The sequence below is a fragment of the Panicum virgatum genome, chromosome 8N, assembly GCF_016808335.1.
Source record: "Panicum virgatum strain AP13 chromosome 8N, P.virgatum_v5, whole genome shotgun sequence".
Taxonomy (NCBI): Eukaryota; Viridiplantae; Streptophyta; class Magnoliopsida; order Poales; family Poaceae; genus Panicum; species Panicum virgatum.
This window is the reverse complement of record NC_053152.1, coordinates 6,359,328-6,382,593: the sequence shown is the minus strand read 5'-3', so window position 1 is coordinate 6,382,593 and position 23,266 is coordinate 6,359,328. Positions and strand designations below refer to the sequence as shown.

Below are 23,266 nucleotides of genomic sequence, written 5' to 3'. Positions count from 1 at the left end.
GAAAGTAGCTTGCCATGACTGCGCCGTTACCACCAGCCGCTGTGATGGCGGTAACGTACACCTGCAGGAACTCCGACGGGTTAGTGGTACCGTCGTACTTTTCCGGCAGGTGGGGGCGGAACTTGGATGGCCATGCCACGGCGCAGAGGTGGTCCGCCAGCGCTGCGCAGCCCATCCCAGCAACTGGTGCGCCTGGCTGTATCCGGGCGTTCACCAGGGGCTTGGGTGCCACCACGTCCAAGTCGGCGTTGTGGTTGCGGCCCTCAATGTTAAGACGGCGCTCTCGCGCCCTCTCAACGGAGATGCGGGCATCCTCTCCCGCGCGCTGACGGTTGAGCTCCGCCCGCAGGTCTTCTGTTCGTCCACCCCTCACGGTAGGGGAGCGCACTGACGCCGACGCACCGCCCTGACGCTGGCGGTAGGGTACCACCGCGTTGCCGGGCAGAGGTCGTTGCCCAGTCCTTGCAGAACTGGGGGAGGCCTGAGCCAAGTGGAGGAGACGGTCAACGTCGTCCCGCCACTACCTCAGGGCGTCTGGCGAGGCTACTTCAGCCGGGGGGTTGCGAAACAACTCCCTAGCCGCTGCCAGCGCTCCGCCGCTCGCAGCTTGTGAGGGGGCCCTTGATGGGCGCCCTGACTCTTGCCGACGAGCAGCGCGCTGCGCCGCCGACGGTGGCTGCTCCGCAGGCACAGTTGCCCCTGGAGCAGGAACACGAGGGGCGTGTGGCGTGGAGGACGCCACACCCTCCGTCATCTCTACGTCGTCCACACGAACCATGGGGACAAAGAAGAGATGAACTGCGACCAGCTAAATGCCCCTACCTGGCGCGCCAAATGTCGTGGTGCTGCAAACCACAGCCGGGTGGCGGAAGGCACCCGCCCTAGCCCAGAGGGTGTGAACTCGGGGGTTAGCTAGTCTTAGTTCGATCTCGCTCAAGAACACGATGAACATAGCGGGATTAGAGTGGTTCAGGCCGCCGGAGCGTAATACCCTACGTCCACTGTGTGTTGTATTGCCTTCCCGAGAGAGAGAGAGAGAGAGTTTTCGAGAGCCTGTCTGAGTATGGGCGTGCCCAGCGAGCGCCTCCCTTTTATATCTCAAGGGAGGCGCGTACATGGCTGCTGGGACCCCGGCAAGTGGGCCCAGCGATAAAGTATAAAATAACGTACTGTTCATACATTATGGCGTTGCAGGCAAAGGAGATATTTCTCTGGATATCTTTGCCTGCTCTTGGAGTACCCCGTTCAGCATGTCCAGGTGCTGTCTTGTCGGAACGGCGCCAGTCGTAGCCAGCGGCGTCGCCTGCCACGTAGCTAAACGGGTCGTGTAGCTTGCGGCGTAGGTGGCATGATGGAAAAGCGCCGAGCCGTCGTATCCACTTAATGCTGAGGACGGCTCTGCGCGGGCGCGGCTGCACTGTGTACCTCGGTAACACGCGATGCACAGCGGGGCCTGACAAGGCCTGCCCCGCGTGCTGCGGTGGCAGAGCACGCCTCACCCACCAGCATTAAATGCAGTGGGTGGGCGAGTCTTCCAGCGGAAGGCTCGCGCTCGAACCCGTGCCTCCGGGACACGTGGCGGCTCCGGATCCCCACGCAGTATGGGAAGTCCGGATGGACGCAGGAGGTCCCGGACCCCTACGGGGGGGGGGGTCCGAGGCCTCGGCCGTTAGCTCAGAGCTTCCCTTCCTTAGAGACACGTGGCGTCTCCGGACCCATCCCCAGGCGGGGAACGGGTCCGGGGCCGTTGGCCTGGTGAGGGAAGAGCCTGACCCGTGGGGCCTGGCTACTCCGTCCTTTCCGCGCAGTTACGGATAACTACGCAGGTCCTACCTTGCTGCAGTAAGAGTGGGTATCCCTGCTACAGGGTACCGACAGGTTTGATAAAAGAGGTCGCGAGCTGGTCGGACTCTTTCATCTTAATTTGGTGGTAACCGGAATAAGCATCAAGAAAGGATAAAAGTTCGCATCCCGCAGTTGAATCAACGATTTGATCAATACGTGGCAAAGGAAAGGGAACCTTCGGACATGCTTTATTTAAACTAGTGTAGTCTACGCACATCCTCCAGTTTCCATTCTTTTTCTTTACTAACACAGGATTAGCTAGCCACTCGGGATGGAATAGCTCCTTGATGAATCCGGCCACCAGAAGTTTCTGCAGCTCCTCGCCGATCGCCCGGCGCTTGAGCTCGTCGAAGCGTCGCAGGCGCTGCTTCACCGGCTTGGAGTTGGGTCGGATGTCAAGGGAGTGCTCGGCGACCTCCCTCGGTATGCCAGGCATGTCCGAGGGGCTCCACGCAAAGATGTCTGCGTTGGCGCGGAGAAAGCCGATGAGCACCACTTCCTATTTACTGTCGAGGGTGGCGCTGACCTGCAACACCTTGTCGCTGGGGTGATTCGGGTCAAGGGGCACCTTCTTGATACCCTCGGCGGGTTCGAAGCTGCCCGCGTGCCGGTGCATGGAGTCCAAGGCCTCGCCTGCCATCTTGTCGGGGGTGGTTGCGAGGGCCTCGTCCTCCGCTTGAGCCTCCGCGTGCTCGACGCACTCGACGTCGCACTTGTAGGCGTGCTCGAACGAGGAGCCGACGGTGATGATACCCCTCGGGCCCAGCATCTTCAGTTTGAGGTATGTGTGGTTGGGGATGGCCATGAACTTGGCATAGCAGGGACGTCCAAGGATGGCGTGGTAGGCTCCCCGAAACCCCACTACCTCGAAGGTGAGCACTTCCTTGCGGTAGTTGGATGCCGTGCCGAAGCAGACGGGTAGGTCGATCTGGCCGAGGGGTTGGACTCGCTTCCCCGGTGCAACGCCATGGAATGGCAACTTGCTGGGGCGGAGCTTGTTCAATCCGATCCCCATGAGCTCCAAGGTGTGGGCGTACATGATGTTGAGGCTACTGCCTCCGTCCATGAGCACCTTGGAGAAGCGGGTGTTGCCGATCATGGGGTCGACAACAAGCGGGTACCGTCCCGGGTGTGGGACGTAGTCGGGGTGGTCCTCGCGGCCGAAGGAAATGGTGTCCTCCGACCAGTCGAGGTAGGATGGAGTGGCCTTGGTGACGGAGAAGACTTCCCGGCGCTCACGCTTGAGCTGCCGAGAGGTCATGTTTGTCGTCGGTCCTCCGAAGATGAAGAAGGCGTTCTCCACCGAGGGGAACCCGTCGGCTCCACCTTTGTCGCCAGCATCCTTCGTCTTGCCCTCGTCACGATGCGCGACGCGGTTGTAGTACTTCCTGAGCATCTCGCACTGCTCGAGGGTGTGGTTGACCGAGCTCTTGTGGTAAGGGCACGGCTTCTTGAGCATGTCGTCGAATAGGTCGCCGCCGCCTCGAGGGGGGCCTCGAGGTCCTTTTCGGTCCGGGGCAGCGATGAAGGCCTCGTCGGAGTATTCCGCCTGTCCCGGTCCGCGCTTGTTCGGTGGGACCGGCTTCTTCCCTTTCTTCTCCCGCTTTTGTTTCTTGGCGGGGGCGTTGGTCTTGACGCTGCCGCCCTCTGCGGGCGTATCTTCCTTGTGCTTGTTCGCCTTGCCGTCAAAGATGGCACCAACTACCTCATCGCCGGTGGCGTAGTTGGTGGCAGCATCGAATAGCTCGTTGGTACTGGCGGGATGGTTTCGCACAAGCTCGTGCAACAGGTTCCTGCACGTCGTGCCCTAGAGAAAGGCGTTGATGACCTCGACGTGGGTGACGCTGGGAAGCTCAGTGCATTGCTTGGAGAAGCACCACACGTAGTCGCACAGGGACTCATTGGGCTTCTGCCGGCACCCTTTGAGGTCCCAGGAGTTCCCAGGGCGCACGTACATGCCCTGGAAGTTGCCTATGAAGATCTTGACTAGGTCGGCCTAGTTGTGGATCTGGTCCGCAGGCAAGTGCTCGAGCCACGTTCGTGTGGCGTCAGCGAGGTGAAGGGGGAGGTTGCGGATGATGACCGTGTCGTCTGTCGCAATGCCCAGCTGGCATGCTAGGCGGTAGTCGTTGAGCCAGATCGCGGGATCGGTCTCGCCCGAGTATTTGACGAGGGTGGTGGGCTGTCGAAAGCGCGGGGGAAAGGGAGCGGTACGAATCTCCCGGCTGAACACATGGGTGCCCGGAGGCTCCGGTGACTCGCCCCTATCGTGCTCGGGGTCGAAGCGACCACCCCGTCGAGGGGTGTACTTCTTGCCATTTATGATGTTACGGGCGTCGCTGTCGCCGGCGTGTCCGCGCGTGTCGTGGAGTCGCTCCCTTGCGGGAGTCTTTCCGATGCGGTCGTGCACCGAGGGTGCTTTCGCTCCGTGCGCTGCGGCTGCCTTTCCCTTCCCTCCTGGTGGAGTGTACACCGAAGCCTCGTGGTCCTGCTATGCAGTCCCACCGGCCTGCTTCGGGACTATCGAGCGCATGCGAGACGAAGAGCTCTCGGCCTGCTGCACAGCAGCTTGCTCGATGAGCACCTGTGCCTCGCAGCACAGGTTGTGACCCGAAGTCGTTGATGGCTCGGGCATTGCTTGGAGTAGGTAGGCCGCAGCAACGAGTTTCTCGCCGGCCGTTTTCAGTTCCGAAGGTTTGTCGACGTTGTCGTCGGCTAGGATCCGCTCCCGGGCAACGCGTGCCGCCGCCTGGGCTTGTGCGCCACGCGGGGTGCGCTGCTGTTCGAGCACAGTGCGCAGCTCCTGTGTCTGCCGGCGCTGCTCGTCGAGCTTGGCTTGAAGCTCCTTGAGTTGCGCCAGCAGTGCCTGCCGCGCCGCCGAGCTTGACGAAGAAGAAGGGGTCGCGATAGGCACCACTGGTTGGTTTGCCTGCGCGTCTGCCCCGCCGTTCCCGCCATCGTCTGGGGCGTCGTCGTTTTGCCCGTCCGCGAGCTCGGCCATGAAGCACTCCCGAGTGGGACTGTAATCCCCCTCGCTAGAGTCCTCGGAGTAGGTGAGGCAGTAAGCCGCCGCGAGCTGGAACGAGCAGAAAGCGTCGGGGTCGCGGACCCCGGAGTAGTCCTCGGCCTCCTCGGCCGTGAAGTTGTCCATGAAGAAGCAGATGTCGTCAGCGATCGAACCCGCCGTCTCGGGGTAGGAGTCATCAGGAGATGACGTGATGAGGTTGCGGATCGAGAGGTGGTGATGACCCGGCAGATCCTCATACTCGGTGAAGTTGGTGCTGGATGAAGAGGCGTAGGTGGCAGCATTGCGCATCCAGAAGGGAAAGGGCGACGGCGCAGTCGCGCCCTCCCTGGGAGGCACTAGGGCTGCAGTCGATGATGCTGCCGGCGCAGACGGCGCCGGAGCACGTGATGACGAAGTGGTGGCTCCGTCGGCCGTGATGCTGAGCTGCGACATGCCAACCTCAACCCACGTGGGGGAGCTGAGGCATGCCACCCTGCGCCGCTCCATGCGCGCTTGTCGCGAGCGCTGGCTCGAGCGCCTATAGCGCTGGCTCGAGCGCCTATTGCGCCGGGCTGGTGAAGTCGGAGTGTCGGGTTTGCGTCTGGGCGAGAGGAGCTCCATGAGGTAACCGTTGCCGGTTGCCCTGAACTCAAGACTCCCGAACCGAACCTCGTATCCCGCTGGGAGCGGATCCGAGGCGCCCATGGGAAATGGGTTGGATCTGCTCGCCATCCCTTGAGATCAAATGGGAACATAAGAGAAATGTCACGCAGCGCCCCCTACCTGGCGCGCCAACTGTCGGCGTCCTGACCCGGTGGTCCGAACCCAACTAGTGATGATGCTGCGCGTTCCTCGTCCCAGATGTTGATGCAAGAGGCAACACAGTAACGCACGGGTGTATCCTGGTTCCGGCCGTGGGGCCGTATGTCCAGCAAAGGGGTGTGCGAGAGCACTGTACTGTCTTGCACTGGGGGTGCATGTAGTAGGGGGTACAAGCGAGGCGAGAGAGGGAGTGAAGCTCCCAAGTCTCTGCTAGAGGAGGAGTTGATTGAGGCGAGTGCCAATATCGGGGCTCAGAAGAGCGTTTGGGATCTGTGTGCGGTGCTGAGTATTGTTTTCTACCGGATCGCCCCCCAAGATAAGGCCCGTCTCCTCCTTTTATAGACACAAGGAGGAGCGGTGTACATGCACAGGAGATCGTGGAAGTCGTCGTCTTCTTCCCGAATCGCGGGATTGCAGTGGTTGAGCACTGTGGAAAGTACACTTTGGGGTATGGCGTCTGGCGTGGCAGTCGTCCTGGGTATTGTCCTCGCCCTTGCGGAGATCGCGCCGGCGTCCTTGTAGCTCCAGCAGGCGGCGTAGTCATTGCTGTAGAGGGTATCGTCCTCCAGGCGTGGCGTGGCGATGTTCCGAGGGTCCTGCGGGCCAGGGTCTTGTCCTGGTCAAGGCCGGAGCCACTTTCGAGGGTCGTGCCCTTGCCGTTCGAGGGCTCCGCGGAGGGGAAAGTTTGAAGGAGGTATGGGGATTTGGCAGCACAGTGGCTGGAGCAGTGCCGAACACTTCTTGTACTGCGTCACAGGTTCCAACAGTATCACCACAGCGTTCAGAATGGCGGAGCAGTGACCGGAGTTGGCGGACGGGACCCCGGTCAGAGCCACTGTGGGGAATGGCGGCCTGACGCCGTCTGACCCGGGCGCTGTGGAGGAGTGGTTGGCATTTAATGTCTCCATACGGCGGGCGGGTGAGCGGAAGGGCCGTTTGTCCTTCCTGTCGAGGGGTGGCCTCGAGCGAGGCGGAGTCAATCTGCTCTCTCGAGGGTAGGGTCGCTACCCTCGAGCGAGGCAGAGACGCGGGGCGCGGTCAAGGACCTCGACGGGGAGTCCTCGAGCGAGTCGGAGATTGCCCCGCGGGTTCGAGGGGGGTGCGGATGGGCCGCACTGTGTACGTGGGCCGCGTGTTGGGCTTTTTTAAGTCATTTCCTTTCTTCCAGATTGGATGGAGGCTGTAGGACTTTGTGGACCCGGTTGTCTAACATGTGTGTGTGTGTCTTTAGAGCGATTTTAGTCACCTGATTAGGGTGCCCCTAATCATAGTAACCGACATGATCATTTTGAGTGGTCGACAAGGCAGATGCAAATTCAGAAGGATTATTTCCCCCTACATTTCGTTACTGATGAACCGTGATATAGTCCGGTCATCTGATCGATCTGGAATGAATCAAGTGTCGTATGTACTAATGCATGGTCATAGGTGTAGGACGTTCCGGCTAAATTCGTGCCTATCCGGTGAAACATAATGAATCATCATCAGCTAAGAATATGGATGGAGGTCCACACTTGCTTGAACCACTGGGGATATCAGCACAAAGGGGAAAAGGAGGAACAATACTTCATACTTGCGTGGAATTGTTTTGTCATCTGTGTCCTTTTTGGCGATAGTTGAGGGGGCTAAGAATATATTTGCTCCACTATGCATTCAGGTGGTCGAATGGGAAGGAACATTTGCAGTCACAAGAGGTTCTTGGCCACTTTTTTTTCTTCATTTGCATTTAACCTTCTGTAGTCACTGCTTGCTAGAAAGTTTTGCATAAGATCCTGCCGGCCAACCTGTAAAATAATTCATCTTGTCTGTCAATCAGAGGTCATTGTACAATTACAGTGAGTCCACAAACTTATGCATGAATGGAAGCATTGGGTGGAAGGTTCATGTCATTGGCATGGTTCTTTCCTGCAAGGAAACTTTATTTTTCAAACATGAGAACTTTTAAGGCTCTGCCAAGAGAATTATTGGGTAGCACAAGTCCTCACTGGTTCAAACTGTGGAAATTTTTGCAGCAGCTGTCCGTTTGTTAGATATAAATTTTCTGACATATCTAGACAAATCGTTACATAAGATCTGTAGATATCCTAATTATTGCCATATGTTGCCACTGGACTCGCTCTGTTGTTGGATATCAGCGTGCGTGATTTGACTATACAGGATGAGCCACTTCTTTTTTTCCACCAGGAGTTCTTTTGTCAAGTCAACGTTTGGCTTTGGCACAGTTCTAGTGAACAGACTTTCTTGTATCAACAAATACTCGGCTAAGCATCCCAGCTAGTTCTAAATAGTTCTCACTTAGATATCTCAGAGTCTAGAGAGATCCAATCTATGGGGTTTGCTAATAGTTTTCCCTACCTAGGAAGTAGGAACGCCAATATATAAAAGGGTGAAGGTCCTTCACTATGAATACAGGTGTCACGTGCAGGCCTTACACAGATGTGATGAGATCTGTGTACTGTTGATATTGACTTGTGCATAATAGTATTAAGCTCTGGGTGAAGGCTAATTCTGGCAATTACTTGTTTCATTTTGGTCCTGTCTCATATCGCACCTGCTTGGAAAGGCTTACACCTGGAGCAAAAAAATGAGGTACGCATCTGACACTACATTTTATTTACAGAAAATCAATACATCTGCCTTCATCAGATTTGTCGAGGATTTCTTGCTAAGATTAATAGCACAATTGGTGCCCATCAACTTGAATGCTAAACTCATTAGTCTTGTGAAAATATATTACATGATTAATTTATAATATTTATTTTGTAATATAAATATTAATACTATTTTGTATAATGTTGATCAAATTCAAAACTGTTTGATTACTTGGGAAGCGAGAGAGTTGCATTCTTTTTGGATGGAGGGAGTACTAACAGAAGAGCTAGTTTCCCATCAAAGAATTCTCTCACCTGCTCATATTTTGTCACCTAGGAATTCAGATATTCCAAATCTTGCAAAAGATGGGCAATCTGACATTTGGCAACAAAGGGAGAATTCAACACCCAGTTGCTTAAGTGGAGAGCCATTGCAGTATATAAGGAAAATATATAGGCCCAGAATTTTACCTTTGCTGCGGCTCCGGTAATTTATTACATTATTAGTCTCACCTTTCCTTTGACTCTCGAGACATTAGAGGCCTAAGAATATAATCTCCCGCTCCGATTGCATCATGATTCATCAGAATAGCATTACCGCATTTCTTTCCATTGCTTGAAGAAAGTATTTTCGCATCTCAACCCTCCCTTTACATGAATACTGGCATTCTGCATTTCCGCATTGCCCTCTCACCAGAAAAACAATAAATGGGATGCGTACATCTTTTTTTCTTAAAAAAATATGGAAGAAAGTGTTGCTGTTCTTAAAGAAAATGGTTCCTGTAGGTCTGTATTCCCCACAGGAGTCATGTAGTACAGCTCTTTTCTTGAAGATCCTCATGAGGAAACAGATTTTCATAGGACTGACCGTACCCAAAGATTTATGAGTTTAGAGAAATTGAGCCAGACCACTTCTGTTTCTGTCATCCTTAAACTTCTGGGGAAGATCACCAGATCACCATTGCTGGCCCCCACTCTGCCCCCCAAACCCTGAAGCTTAGATCCTGTCCTAGCACTACCAGCCACAGACTACAGCATCGATCGTTAGCCATCCTCAAACTGGTCCATGATAAAACTGGCAATCCATCCATCAGACCACCAACCACCACCACCCGTCGTCTCCTTGATCCGGCCAGTTAGGTCATTAAGAAAACTAAAAGCTCCCCCAATCCATGCCGCTCCCCCGTGGCACTTTATCCATTCTTCCCCCTCCGCATTCACTCCTCAGTCCTCACACCCCTTCCGCCCGTCCCACCTACCTACCTACCCAACCAACCAGACGAAGGGCATCTCGCTCACATGCTCCCAACTTCCCCTCCTCTACAAGACAAGCTCTTTTGGAGCCCAAAATCCGGCGCCATCCTTTCCCTGCTCCTCACCCAAGTGCTCATGTGGCTGCCGCAGACATTCAGAGTTCATCAGGGACCTGACTGTGACTGAGACCACCCCCTAACTAACCACCACAAGCACATCTTGGGGCTGTTTAGTTCGTTTTATCTGTAAACGCAAAAAAATTGTGTGGGAATCTTGCCAATTTGAAGTAATAAATGAAGTCTATTTACAAAACTTTTTGCACAGATGGATTGTAAATCGCGAGACAGATCTAATGATGCTAATTAATCCATAACTAAGCAATAATTAGCGAATGATTACTGTAGCATCACTGTTGCAAATCATGGATTAAATAGGCTCATTAGATTCGTCTCGCGATTTACAGTCCAACCATGCAAAAAATTTATAAATAGACTTCATTTAGTATTTCAAATTAGCAATATTCTTTTTCACTTTAATGCGTTTACGACTTTTTTGTGTTTACATGTGGGAACTAAACAGGCCTTGGTCAAGATCATGCAACCACACCTATGTATAAGTGTTGAAAGAACAGGAACCAGGAGGTAGCTAGGGCTCTGTTTAGTTCCCACCCCATAAACACAAAAAACGATAAACGCATTAAAGTGAAAAGAAATCTTGTTAATTTAAAGTACTAAATGAAGTCTATTTACAAAACTTTTTGCATGATTGGGCTGTAAATCGAGAGACGAATCTTAATGAGCCTACTTAATCCATGATTTTCAACAGTGATGCTACAGTAACCATCCGCTAATTATTGATTAACCATCGATTAATTAGTATCATTAGATTCGTCTCGCGATTTACAACCCATCTAGTATCATTAGATTCGTCTCGCGATTTACAACTCATCTAAAAAATTAATTTATAAATAGACTTCATTTAGTACTTTAAATTGGCAAAATTCCCAAGAATTTTTTTTTTGCGTTTACACCATGACCGAACTAAACACGGCTAGCTGCTTAGAGCAGATCATGACCGGAAGCGGCAGAACGAGAGCACAGTTCCTCATAAACCATGAACCCAATCCATGATGCATGTTACAGGGATCACTCAAGTTGTTAATTAATAACTATAATCTGCCCCCATCCCTCAACAAACCTCCCCTCATGTCGCCACCGATCACTGTCACACTATTGGCCTCGGTAGCAGGGTGCTGCCGGCAAAAAAATCCGAGCCCATTGCTCCTGCTGCTGCCTGGAGGCGGCGCCGCCGCCGCAGACGCACTCGACGCCCGGCCGGTAGCCCAGGCTGTTGAGGCACAGGCACACCGCCGCCGTCGCGTTGTTGCGGCCTGCTGCCGTGGGTATCGCCGCCGCCACGGCTTCCTGCGCCGGTGGCGTGCTGGTGGAGTACTCCAGCGGCTGGTAGGGCGCCAGGCTGATGGACAGGTTGAGGTCGATGTCGAGGCGCCGCCGCTGCGCCGGCACCGGAGGAGGTGGCGTGGCGGACCGCGGCTCATCGTCGCTGCTGCGGCTGCAGGCCTCGGGCGAGTCGGAGAGGACCTCGAGACGATCCTGTGGGTGGTGGTCGTGATGGCCCGGAGCGGCGGCGGCGTGCCGCTTCTGCGGCTCCAGCTGGTAATGCTGCTGCTGCGGCTGCTGCTGGCCCGGCGCGGCGGCGGCGAGCGGGCGGTGCGTCTGCGGGTCGATGCCGCGGGCGAGGAGCTTGCGCTTGATGTGCGTGTTCCAGTAGTTCTTGATCTCGTTGTCCGTCCGGCCCGGCAGCCTCCCGGCGATGAGCGACCACCTGCCGGCACGAGAAGAAGAAGGCGCGCGCGCGCGCGCGGTCAGAACGAACTCCGGCTGGTCGGGCAGCCGATCCCCCGGCAAGTGCTCCGATCACGTACGCGCGCGATCTCGGCAAGATCGAGGCATCGAGCAGCTTACTTGTTGCCGAAGAGCTCGTGGAACTTGATGATGAGCTCGTCCTCCTCCTCGGTGAAGTTGCCGCGCTTGAGGTCCGGGCGCAGGTAGTTGATCCACCGCAGCCGGCAGCTCTTCCCGCACCGCAGCAGCCCTGCACCGCCGCCGTCGCCGTGAGCGCCGCGTCTCGTCCGCACGCGTCGACTACTAGGATTGGCATGGCACTCACCTGCGGCCTTGGGGAGCGACCTCCAGCAGCCCTCGCCGTGGGCCTTGATGTAGGCGATGAGGCGCTGGTCCTCCTCCTTGGTCCACGCGCCCTTGTTCGTGTGCGCCTGCTCGCAGCACGGGGACCTCCCCATGCCGCCCTGCCGCCGCTCCGGCGTCGTCGTCACAAGCCGCCCTGGCCTCCTCCTCCTCTCCCGTCGCCCTCGCCGCGGAGTGGAATGGCTCCCGCCGCCGCCTCTGTCGCGTGCGTGCTCGGTGGCGCGGTGGCGTTGCGCGGCGCGAGCTGTTGGTGAACAAGGAGGGGAGGCGGAGGTGGTGGGCTTTATACGGGACGCGGGGGGAGGAGCGAGCGGGCGGGCCCCATTGACCCGGATCGCTGCGAGCCATGGCATTTGACCGAGTTGGTGTGATGGGACATGGGAGGCGGAGGGCCGGGGAGGGTGTGGGCCCGGGCGAGTGGTTGGTTGCGAAGCCGGAGGGAGTGAGGAGCGCTGGATTTGGTAGGTAGGTGCGCTTCACTCGAGTGCCGCTTGTCCTGGTTTTTTTTCCATTCTTTTTTTCATTCTTTTTCTCTGGTTTTGCTTTTGAGTTTGGTTGTTTTGGTTTTGGGATGGGGAGGGTGGCGAGCTACTGCTGCTAGGTACACACGGCCAACGTACCCAGCGGCCATGAGCCAAGCTTTGACAGAGGAGCTAGCTACAGCCGTTGCTTCACGACAGGAGGAAGAAAGAAAAGCCATCTGAAATTCTTTTGGAGTAGGAGTACACATCAGCGGCACATGGCGGTGATGCGTAACGGGTGTGGAAAGTGCTTATTCCCTCCCTACTCTGACTCAAGCCTGCGTGCGTCGTCGCTTTTTCCCATTTTTTAATATGTTTATTATATATATATATATATGTTATATATATATATGTTATATATATATATCTTTCATTGTTTTACTATATATCTAATATTTTTCCCTGACTCACCCACCAACATTTTTTTTGGGGCACCCTAGGACGCTAGCTCTAGCTGCCCCCGGCCCCTTTATTTCCGAGATTCTAGAACGCCCATCAGGTCTTTTGTGTGTGGGAGTGTGCACGAAAGAAAGCAAACAACTATTGTAGTACAGGCTAGACAACAACATACAAAGTGCACATGGTTTTAGCACTAGTGGAGGTAGTTGGACTAGCCAGCTCTCTAGTCTCCAGGGTTGCTGGCCTCGGAGTCCGTGCTGCACGCAGAAACCTGGCACCACAAGTCGATCTCCAACCGAGATGTTGGTCCTCCGACAGAAGAAGCTGAGCTCTTTTTTTTCCCTAGTGCGTTGCTCTCAGGACGTTTCCTTAGGAGATGTTAACCAAGGTCTTGTTTAAATCACTTTGTATTTTACATTTTTAAAAGAAAATTTTCAACATTTGAAATATTAAATGTAGAATAATCACAAAACAAATTACAGATCTCGTCTGTAAACTACGGGACGAATCTAATAAGTCTAATTAATTCATCATTAGAGCATGTTTATTGTAGAATTATTGCAACAATTTAGTGTGTAATCACGTCCTAATTAGATTTATTAGATTCGTCTCGCGATTTACAGTCTATTTATGTAATGTGATTTATTTTTCGATTATATTTAATATGCAAACGATTTATAAAATTTTTATATTTTACGTTTTGGGATCTAAACAGGGCCTAACTCATCAGTGATCACAGCAGAGCCAGGTCCAGCTGAAGACTGAATCGTAGCTCCGGGCTCCAGGTGCTCCGGCTACCCCGTCCATGCAGCCGTTCCCTGAATTTCTGCTGTTTTGGAAACTAAGCCTATCAATGATGCAGCATTCAGGCTGTGTGACAACTGACAAGTTAACACACCGTGGATAGTCAGTCAACCTAAAAAAAGTGCCCTTCCTGATTGATCGACCAAAACGATGGTGAGTGGGTGTTACTACTGGTACAGCACAATGGCACCCCAAATTAAGGGTTGGGTTGCAATCACCTTTTATTTGTTTATTCATTCATGTACTCTTTTATAATGATAGCATTGGTTCTTTGATAATGAACTGGTAACTACAACTGTTGCAGGGGTATATCTGTTTTTTTCCTTGTCATTCATTGCCTTCAACAATTTGAATCTGATTGTAAAAACAAACAAAATTTATGAAGCTGCAACTTTTTTCCTCCAAGCATAGATTGCCCTAGGAAATCGGTGTTCCTTGTAACTCTGCGGAAGACCGAGCGGTAGTTTGGTTGGTACTTGATTGAATCCCATAGAGAAGGCCAGCAGGCACTTTGCGCTTGAACCTAGGTGCCCGTGAAACATGGGCACCTGCTGTTCAATTTGTTTCATCGAGTTTTCTGCCTAGTTTGTGGTTGGTGGCTCTCTACCTCCCATTGGTCGAGTTCTTGTCATGTTTCCAGGAAGAAAGTCCGTGATAGCCGCAAGGCCGGGCGGAGAGGGAGACAAGAAAGGTGACGCCGACCTGACTCGGCCTCTTCCTCCTCTCCGGCTAGCGGAACAGCAACCGAACGAGCACGGCATGCGTGCGTGCAGCTGCAGTGGCAATGGAGGAGGTAGCTCGGAATTGATTGGCTCGGAGTAACTCCTGCATGATGCTGGTGCCTGGTGGTTAGGTCCGGTTCCCGTCCCCCCCCCCCCCCCCCCCCCCCCCCCCCCCGAGCTCAGACGAGTGGCCTACCAACCACCAGGCTTGCTCACAGCTCGGGGCTCACGCATGCATGGGCTTGGCCCCGACGCCGGTCGCCGCCGCGGCCGACTGGTCCTGCGCCGGCCACGCGACGCGCATTGATGGGGGCCGGGTTACCAAAAATTTTCACCACGCCCTTTTGGATACCTAGCACTAAATGTAGTTAAACATTACACAGTTTTGATGTACACGACGAGACGAATCTTTTGTGCCTAATTAGTGCATGATTAGCCATAAGTGTTAACCCACATGTGCTAATAATGCGGTTAAACACCTCAAAAGATTCGTCTCGCGATTTCCAGGTGAGTTCTGAAATTAGTTTTTTAATTAGTGTCCGAAAAACTCTTCTAATATCTATATTGGTCAAACCCTCGATTTGACGGCTCTGATGTTGGCCAGCCCCCTACAAAGACCAGACCGCACAGGCTGTGTTTAGTTCTGCGAAAAGTTCTCAAAATTTTTTACGATACATGCATAGAGTATTAAATGTAGTTAAAAAATATAATTAATTGTACAGTTTGGTTGTAAATGACGAGACAAATCTTTTGAGACTAATTACTCCATGGTTGGACAATAGTTGCCAAATAAAACCGAAACATGCTACAACAATTTTTTTTCGGATTTTTCACGAACTAAACACACAGTGGACGAGTAGGTGGGACACTGTGGGAGGGAGTACTGGAGGGAGTGGCAGCGCAGGGGTGCTCCGGAGTAATGGCGCGCATCTGCCCCAGCTGCGTGGACCTGGTCCCCCGTGGACCATGAGTCACAACAAAATGGTAGTGACCGTTTGGCTGGTCCTTGGCTTGGCTGGCTGGCAGGAGGGCTGTGGACCCGGTCCAGGCATGGGCAGCGGCATTGCTTCCCTTCCCAGGAGGAAGGGGGAAGGGATGAGAAGGAGCAGGGCGAGGACAGTGAGCGAGCACTGAGCAGCAGCAGCCAGGGTTTTAATATCGGACCCGTGTCCGGTAACTGCCGGCCTCTTTCCGGTTTACCGGACTGGTTTGACCGGTTACCGATAGAAATTGGTCAAATTCAAATTTGAATTCAAATGGCGCAGGTCAACCGGTTCGGACCGGTATACCGGCCGGTTAGACCGGTATACCGGCTGGTTTGACCGGTTTACCGGCCGGTTTGACTGGTAACTGATCAAATTCAAATTTTTTTTTGGTTTAAATTCAAATGCCCGCAAAGTATATTAAATAAATGTTTGTATAACATATTTTAATCTAAATGAATCCTCCAACCTTCTTTTGTACTTCTTTTACATTGTATTTGTATATTTTTGTATGCATGTTTTTTTATTTAACTTCAAATCTCCGCAAACTATACTAAATGAACGAATTTTTGAGAAAATTTGACACCATTAGATTCATCGCACCTTGAAGTATTTTTAGAAATTTTTTAAGAATTTTTTATTTTTTTGAATTTAAATTTAAATTTTAAATTTAACGGATTTGATACCGATCCAAACCGGAACCGAACCGGACCGGTTTGACCGATAATTGGTCAAACTAGACCGATTCCCACCGATTTGGTGAACCCTGGCAGCAGCAGGCCAGCAGCTGGTGTGAGCGAGGTGGTGCGCGTTAATGGAGCCTTGGCCGCACTCACCAACAAGACGTAGGTACAGTATAGCCTACGCGACGCTTCAATGAACCACTCACCTGCATCTGCAATTCTGCATCCTCCTCCATTGCTCCTGCCGCATGCCTGTTCTGCTTTGCTAGCTGGTCAATGCGAGGAGGGACCTGATCTGTCTTTATTATACTCCGAAAACTAAGGTTTTCTTTAGTTGGAAAATTAAAAAACTATCACATTGAAAAAATATATTATATGCATAGAGTATTAAATTTAGATGAAATAAAAAACAAATTGCATAATTTACTTGTAAATTGCGAGGCGAATCTAATGAGTCTAATTAAGTTATGGTTAAACACTAAATTGATATGATAATTGCTACAGTGCACATATATTAATGATAGATTAATTAGTTTTCGTCTTGTAATTTACAGACGAGTTCTATAATTAGTTTTACAATTATTCTATATTTAATATTTTAAATGTGTAAAAATTTTACGGCGCAACTAAACGAGGATACCGATCTCTTTATCGTTCATGCATGCTCGAAGGGCAGCTCTAATGTGGGGAAAAAGAGAACCATAAGCATTTAATGTTGCAACAGCTTAAGGTGTCGCCAAGCCACAAGCACACTATCCGTAAAGAAAAAATCTTAAACTTAAAGTGTGGCCACAAGATAATAAAGTACAGTTTCTTTTTAGCAGGAGAAGCCAAAGCAACCTGCACGATGACTCGACGACCGATCGATACACGCATCCAGAAACCGGTAGCGGAGCCTGTCTTGTTCGGCTACAACACGACAAGGAGGAGGAGGAGGAGGAGGGATCGGAGGCATGCAGCTCCTGCTCTGCTCACCTTGAATGCTGAAAGGCCATGGCCGTTGGCTGCATGCGAAACCAAAACGGGAGGACCGGCCGGTCGGCCAGGGCTCAGTTTGAAAGTTTGGATCTAAATTTTTAGATCAAGGAATTTCGCATATATGATATATTAAATAAAATTTTTTTACGAATTTTTTTTTACAGATGACTGTAATTTGGTGTGGCGAATCTAATAAATCTAATTAAGTCATAATTTATTATAGTGATGCTACAGTAATCATCCACTAATCGTGGATTAATATACTTCGTTAGATTCTAAGGTAAAATAACCTTAGAGTTCTACAATTAATTTTATAATTAAATTTTATTTAGTACTTCAAATAACAAAAAAAATTTAATCTAAAATTTAGATCTAGAAGAACCAGCCCATGGCCGCCGTCGTCAATGCGGAGTTACGCCGCGGGCTGCCTGACCGGGCAACGGCAGTTGTTTTCCGAGGGCAGTTGGTACGCTAGCTCCAGCTACCATGCTGCCACTGTCAGTGAAGTGAAGTGTGCGCGCTAGCTACGTCCTACTGGAAAGTTGCTCTAGCAGTTAGCACTACCAGCACCATACTGCTAGCTGCTGCTGCTGCTCCAGTGACTTCATGCCGGCTGTGACCGGCACCTGACGTGGAGTACGTGCTGCCTTCCCCACGTTCTTTGGTTCTTCTCCTTAAAAAATATTCTTCGGTTCTTCTCCTTTTATTTTTTTTCTTTGGTTCTTCATCTTCTCCTCCTCCTTCTTCAAGGCACAGGACCACAGCGACACAAAGTGTGGCCATGAGTGTCTCGGTGAGCTATTTTTCAAGGGGAAAAAAAAGGAAAACAAAAGAAAAGAAAGTGTGGGGGGCGAGGTGTGCCGTGTGCGTCGAGGCACGTGGCAGCGGTGGACTTGCTGTGGAAAACGGCAGAGAAAGGGGGGATAGGACGATAGACGCGTCGAGACAGAGTCTAGGGTGATGCATGCAGGATCTTTTCAGTTTCACGTTCGTTCAGATTTGTTGGCACTGCTGTGCTGGATGCAGATGATACGGAGTACACAGTATGGTGTCACTTTTTTCCAAAAACAATTGGAAATATGGTGTCACTGGACTTGCGTCTAAAAGTAATTCCGTGCTTCCATTAGGCTTGCTCCAACGGGGCACGGTAAACCGCCCCCCACCCCATGAAGGGGGGTTTTGGGGGGAGCGAGCGCTCCAACGGCTCCCCCCACAGCGCCCCCTATATACGGGGGAGTTGAAACTCCTCTCATATATAGAGTGAGTTTCAACTCCCCCTATATATCTAATCACACCGTTTCTTCGCGATATTAATCATGTTTGAGTCCCGTAATATGATGATAATGTGTATTATGACAGTATAAATACTGTATGATTTTTTAAATTCAAAAATATTAAATAAATAGTTAGTTAATGAGTGATAGTATATAGGGGGAATAGATATGGGGGGAATGGTTGGAGAGAAGGAGTTATAGGGGGAGGAATCTTTTAGATGGAGGTAGTAAAATATAGTAGAAAATACATATAGGGGGAGTTGGATGGGGGGAATGGTTGGAGAAAGCCTTACAATTCAAAAGCGTGGAGATTACTTGAGGTAGTATAAACTAATGGTTCCCCCGTGTTTCTAGCTAACCTGCTGTGCACGTGCATTCAGATTCTCGCTCGACGAAGAAGAACAAACTTGGTCAGAGAAAAGTATTTCACAGAGACGTTTGCACAAAATGATTATAGCAGATAACGTGATAACACAAACGTTTAAACCGACAGCTACCATACCAGGTGGAGCTACTGATGCTTCAACAACTGATACAAGTCCATCCAGGCTACATGCATGCTTTATTTGTTCCAAGTTCTAAAGCATGTTTAGTTCTCCGGAGGCAATGCTGGAAAACCCACGGCGTTGAGCTCGGTTGATACCGAGAGAGACGCTTCGGGGAGACCACGCTAAGCATTCGATCTCATTGGCACAGGGTCCATACGGCGCCTTGTCGTCTCCACCTGTCTCCTCTCTGTCCATGGCCATTCTCCTCGTCAAAAGGAAGCTCTGGAAAATCGGAGCAGAAGAACAAGCCGTACGTACAGTCACCTTACGTCTCATCGGCGACCCCTCCTGCTAGTTCAAGTCGAACCGGTCGCGGGAGCACCATTTTCTCGGCGTGTGTTTGGTTGGTGCCGATCTTGTCAGGCGCTTCATGTTTATTATTTGGAGGTCTGCTCATGCATGTTGTAATCAGCGGTTAGGGATACTGTCACTGTCTTGATTCTTTTTCTAGATAATAATCACTGTCATCGTCCTTGTGTTTATTTTTGCTTGTCTTTTGTTGTTGGGTCGGATTTATTTCTACACTATACCACAACCTAGAATTCCCGTTAGACATCTGCCGGCAAAAGTAGAAGAATAGCGACAAACTGTCAGTTGCTAAAGTTTTGTAACAGTACATCTGTCGCTACTGGCATCGTCAAATATCTTGTTGTTGGGTCGGATTTCTACGGGCGGCGTCAAATATCTGGCGAGGTCTTGGTAATAAATCTCCGAGTCATTTAACAAGTACTAGACTGTATCTTTTTCTTTAGAAAATCTTGGTTAGGGATCTTGTTGCTAATTTATTTTCCCTAACAAGAAATGCCCAAATTAGACTAGAAAACCGCCATTGAAAGGAACACTTGAGAAATCTTCAACATCATGTAGCATATGCATTTCCTTCATGGGTTATATACTTTATCACGTCGTGTATATAACCTATGTTTACTCAGATTTTGACAAGAAAACTGGCTATAGTCACATAATCACACTTAAAAAAATTGGTACGTTAATTTAGAAAGTGAAACGTTTCAAACATCCCACAGCACTGATTTGAAATTTATGGTTGGGTGGAGAGGGACTATCTTTGTTAAGGTTTTGCACATCATCTGCACTATTGCTGTTGAAAAGAGCGAGTGATGGTTTGACATGAGTGTTAGGTTTTTGCCCCAGAAAGAACAGCAAACACGGACCAACCTCTAGTAGGACATGACGGAGTGTCCTTTGTGAAGGGCAAAAGATATGCCTGACTACCTCAGTACACTACATCGTTATTAAAAAAAAAGAATATACTACATCATGTACTTACCAAATACTACTACTACTACCAAATATGTACTGCATAAACACAAGCCATCTCTAGAAAGCGAAGTGTCAGAACAAATAATTAATTTTCTTGTACGGGTACACGACCGTATCTTTCCAACACTAAGCAAATGCTTGTAGTCAATGACCGTATCTATACAGGACAGCAGTGTAGGCTACAAAGTGAGGTACGTGTATGTACACTATCCAAGTGTACCTGACAGCCATCCCTGCAGAAATGGACTTCAAATCATGAGCAGCTTTCATGTGGCTCGAGGACAAATGACCCAGATTCCAGGCTGAAACTGATGGGCCACCTAACAGTGCACACCACAAATCCACCAAACTGAACTTGAGATGCCTTTTGGTGCTTCAATTCTGTTTTTGTTCTGTCCATTTGGGAGCACTCCTCCAGGGACCAGGTGGTCCTATCTGTTTGTTGGGTTCTAGAAGGCTTGCCTACCCTCCCACCTATCAAACCTACCTCACCTTATTTGGCACATAGAGCAACTAACTTGCTATTGTTAGATAGTGCTAGCCCTATTAGCATACTGACCACCACTGTTAAGGTTGTTGGATAGATTAGGGCAAAGCTTGTGGCCCTCATACATTTGGCAACCTATGGAGCTAAGCTATTATTAGCTACTGAAAGTCATGAGTGCTCTAGATTATACTAGTAACGTCGTCATCTAAGTTGGATTTTCCATGACTATTTTTTGTGTCAACACATAAGAGGCCGTAATATAAGGGTGAAAATGAAATTAGAATGTGATGAAATATTTTTCTATTAAAAGGGTGACACAAGTAGGCACACCATGCTCAGACGCCACCTATTGTATGGCAACAAATAAATCGCGTGGGTATTATGATGCAGCAAGACTGGATTGTTTTCTAGATTTTCGTAATATAGTTTAACTTCAACTCAAACAGCTGTAGGTTATCTTTGCTCACCAGGTTTGGGCTGCAATATATCAACTTTGCCTTCGGCATTTTATTTCCATTAATTCTCATCACCGAGAAAATATATAATTTCATTATACTTTCTTACCCGTAGATATAGTTTATATTCCTATTTTCTCACCACCACTAGCACTTTGAGCTTAATTTGATGCTGGCTTTGTGTTAATAATTATATTACCCTCTAAAAAAGGATCTTTGTATTAATATTTAGTAAGGAATAAAATTGCACCGAAGTTTATATATGTTGAAGAGACACTAGCTCTAGCTTAAGGCTTAAGGAAAATCCAAACCAGTTGGGCACGAGCACGAAACTGAAGCTGGTAAAACTTTTTTTTTGTCTGTTCAATCAGATAGATCACACACATGCGCATTGATCTGTTCAACGAGGAATTAAAAACAACGCCGGCGATGTCTGTTCCTTGCAGCCATTGCAACGCTTTAAGCACTACTGGTTTGTAAGCTGCAGCTGCTGGGAGGAACTTTCTTCGTGGCACGCTATGCAAAAATTTAGTGTCTTTTCCCTCGTGTGTTCTTATCATTTTGGCCTCAGAATCTCTCTGTTCACATCCCATCGCAGAAACGCAGCTCCGGCCAAAATGTACCAGCTCTGCTGCTTGCTTGTCATGCCCCTCCGTGTGACAGCCGCCAAATTAAAACTCTTAATTAACTGTAATGACCATCATTTGAACGCATTGGGCGCATTAGTTTAATGATTTAATTTGACAGTACTTTCTCAGCCCACGTCCCGATCGAAACAACACCGATAGTCCCACGCGAAGGTGAGCGCAGATGGCACAATCACGATATGCGTATGAAAATACAACGATATACACAAGACTCAACCGAAAGTTTTACAAACCAAGTTTGAAACATACATAATTTACAAACTTTACATTACTGAAACTAAGGTTCGAACAGAGTTAAAAGTCTACGACTACCACGCTTGTACGCCGAGGCGACTCCTAACTAAATGTCTGGCTCCACAACCTCCCATCCCTCTGCGTCCCGACGGATGAACTTAACGCAGCAGGGACAGAAGTCTACGTCTGCGTGTCCTAAAATAATGTTTCAACAAAAGCCCTGAGCAACTAATACTCAGCAAGACTTACCCGACTATTGGGTATACTTAGCCCACATATCTAGACATGTAAAGCTTTTGGCTGGTGGTTTATTTTGCAGAAAAACATCTAAAAGTGGATCCTTATTTTTCAGGATTTTTGCTCCAGGTTCTATATAGATTAACCATGATCTACTATTTGCATAAACCAATCTAGTTCGAACATGGTAGAACATTAAGCACAAATCAAAGTAGAATCAACATATATAATATAATCCATGTTCCATCTCATATTACTACGCTGCGACTCGGTGATCAAGGTGCCCATGTCCGAGAGCGACCGATGACGAATCGATTCGATTTAACCTTGCAAGGTGGACCTAACCAACACGGCACGCAAAAGCCCCGTCGGACCACACGCACCAACTTTTCCCCTCCCCGCCTCGAACTACAGAACCGCCCCACCTGCATATAGTCAGCCGAGCCCTACGAGAGACCACCAAAAGTAAACTCATGCATCACAATTCTCCGTGGCCACTCGACTCGCCCTAAGGGGTGGGTAGAAGTTCTGTACTTTCGAAGTAAGGCAGTACTCGGCTTACCGGTTTCGACTACCTCCTACTCCCGGCATGCGGTTAGTACAATTCAAACATGACCAGCAGGGCCGACAACGGTACGGTCCTTAACCGACACAGACGGAGCTATCCTTTCTCCGCCCGGTCTCAACTTCTATTTTTCCTTTCAATTCCAAGATTAGTAACTCATGTATGAGAACATAAAATATACTATATCTCGCGAGTAACTGGAAATTACTCGACTTCTACCGAACCCTATTTAGCATAGCACGTCTATCGTCTGACATATACTAGTATAGAACTCATGGTACCTAAGGGTTATGCATCTAAGGTTCCATTCAACTCCTATGACTTTAATGCATAAGAATATATATATATATATATATATATATATATACATATATAATGTTGCATAATTTGAAATAGGGGTTATGCACCGAGGCTTGCCTTCGGGCTGCTGCTCAGAGCTGGGGTCAGACGGGCCTTGGGCCAGGTTCTCACGCTTCTCCTCCTGGGCTTGCTCCGGCTGCTCCTGTGGCGCCGCAATCACCTCATACACAACGTTCTCAACTGCGGATGCTACACGAATGCATATGAAATAACTGAGTGCAACCCAACTATATAACTACTATACTTCGAAGTGAAATGTACTACGGACTGTCCACACCCAAGTTGCGGACCGTCCGCGGTTCAACTCGGCAGACCCCCCCAGAACCACTAATGTTTCTGGA

General features: G+C 50.0%; 1 protein-coding gene across 1 annotated transcript; it reads right to left on the bottom strand.

Annotated features, from left to right (window-relative positions):
• Positions 1-10,590: 10,590 nt before the first annotated feature.
• LOC120686625 (myb-related protein 308-like) lies at positions 10,591-12,010 on the bottom strand. The gene is made up of 3 exons (XM_039968835.1): positions 11,710-12,010; positions 11,505-11,634; positions 10,591-11,364 (listed from the first exon to the last, which is right to left on the bottom strand). Exons 1-3 carry the CDS (start codon positions 11,840-11,842, stop codon positions 10,749-10,751), a joined length of 879 nt encoding a protein of 292 aa, XP_039824769.1. The 5' UTR covers positions 11,843-12,010; the 3' UTR covers positions 10,591-10,748.
• Positions 12,011-23,266: the final 11,256 nt, after the last annotated feature.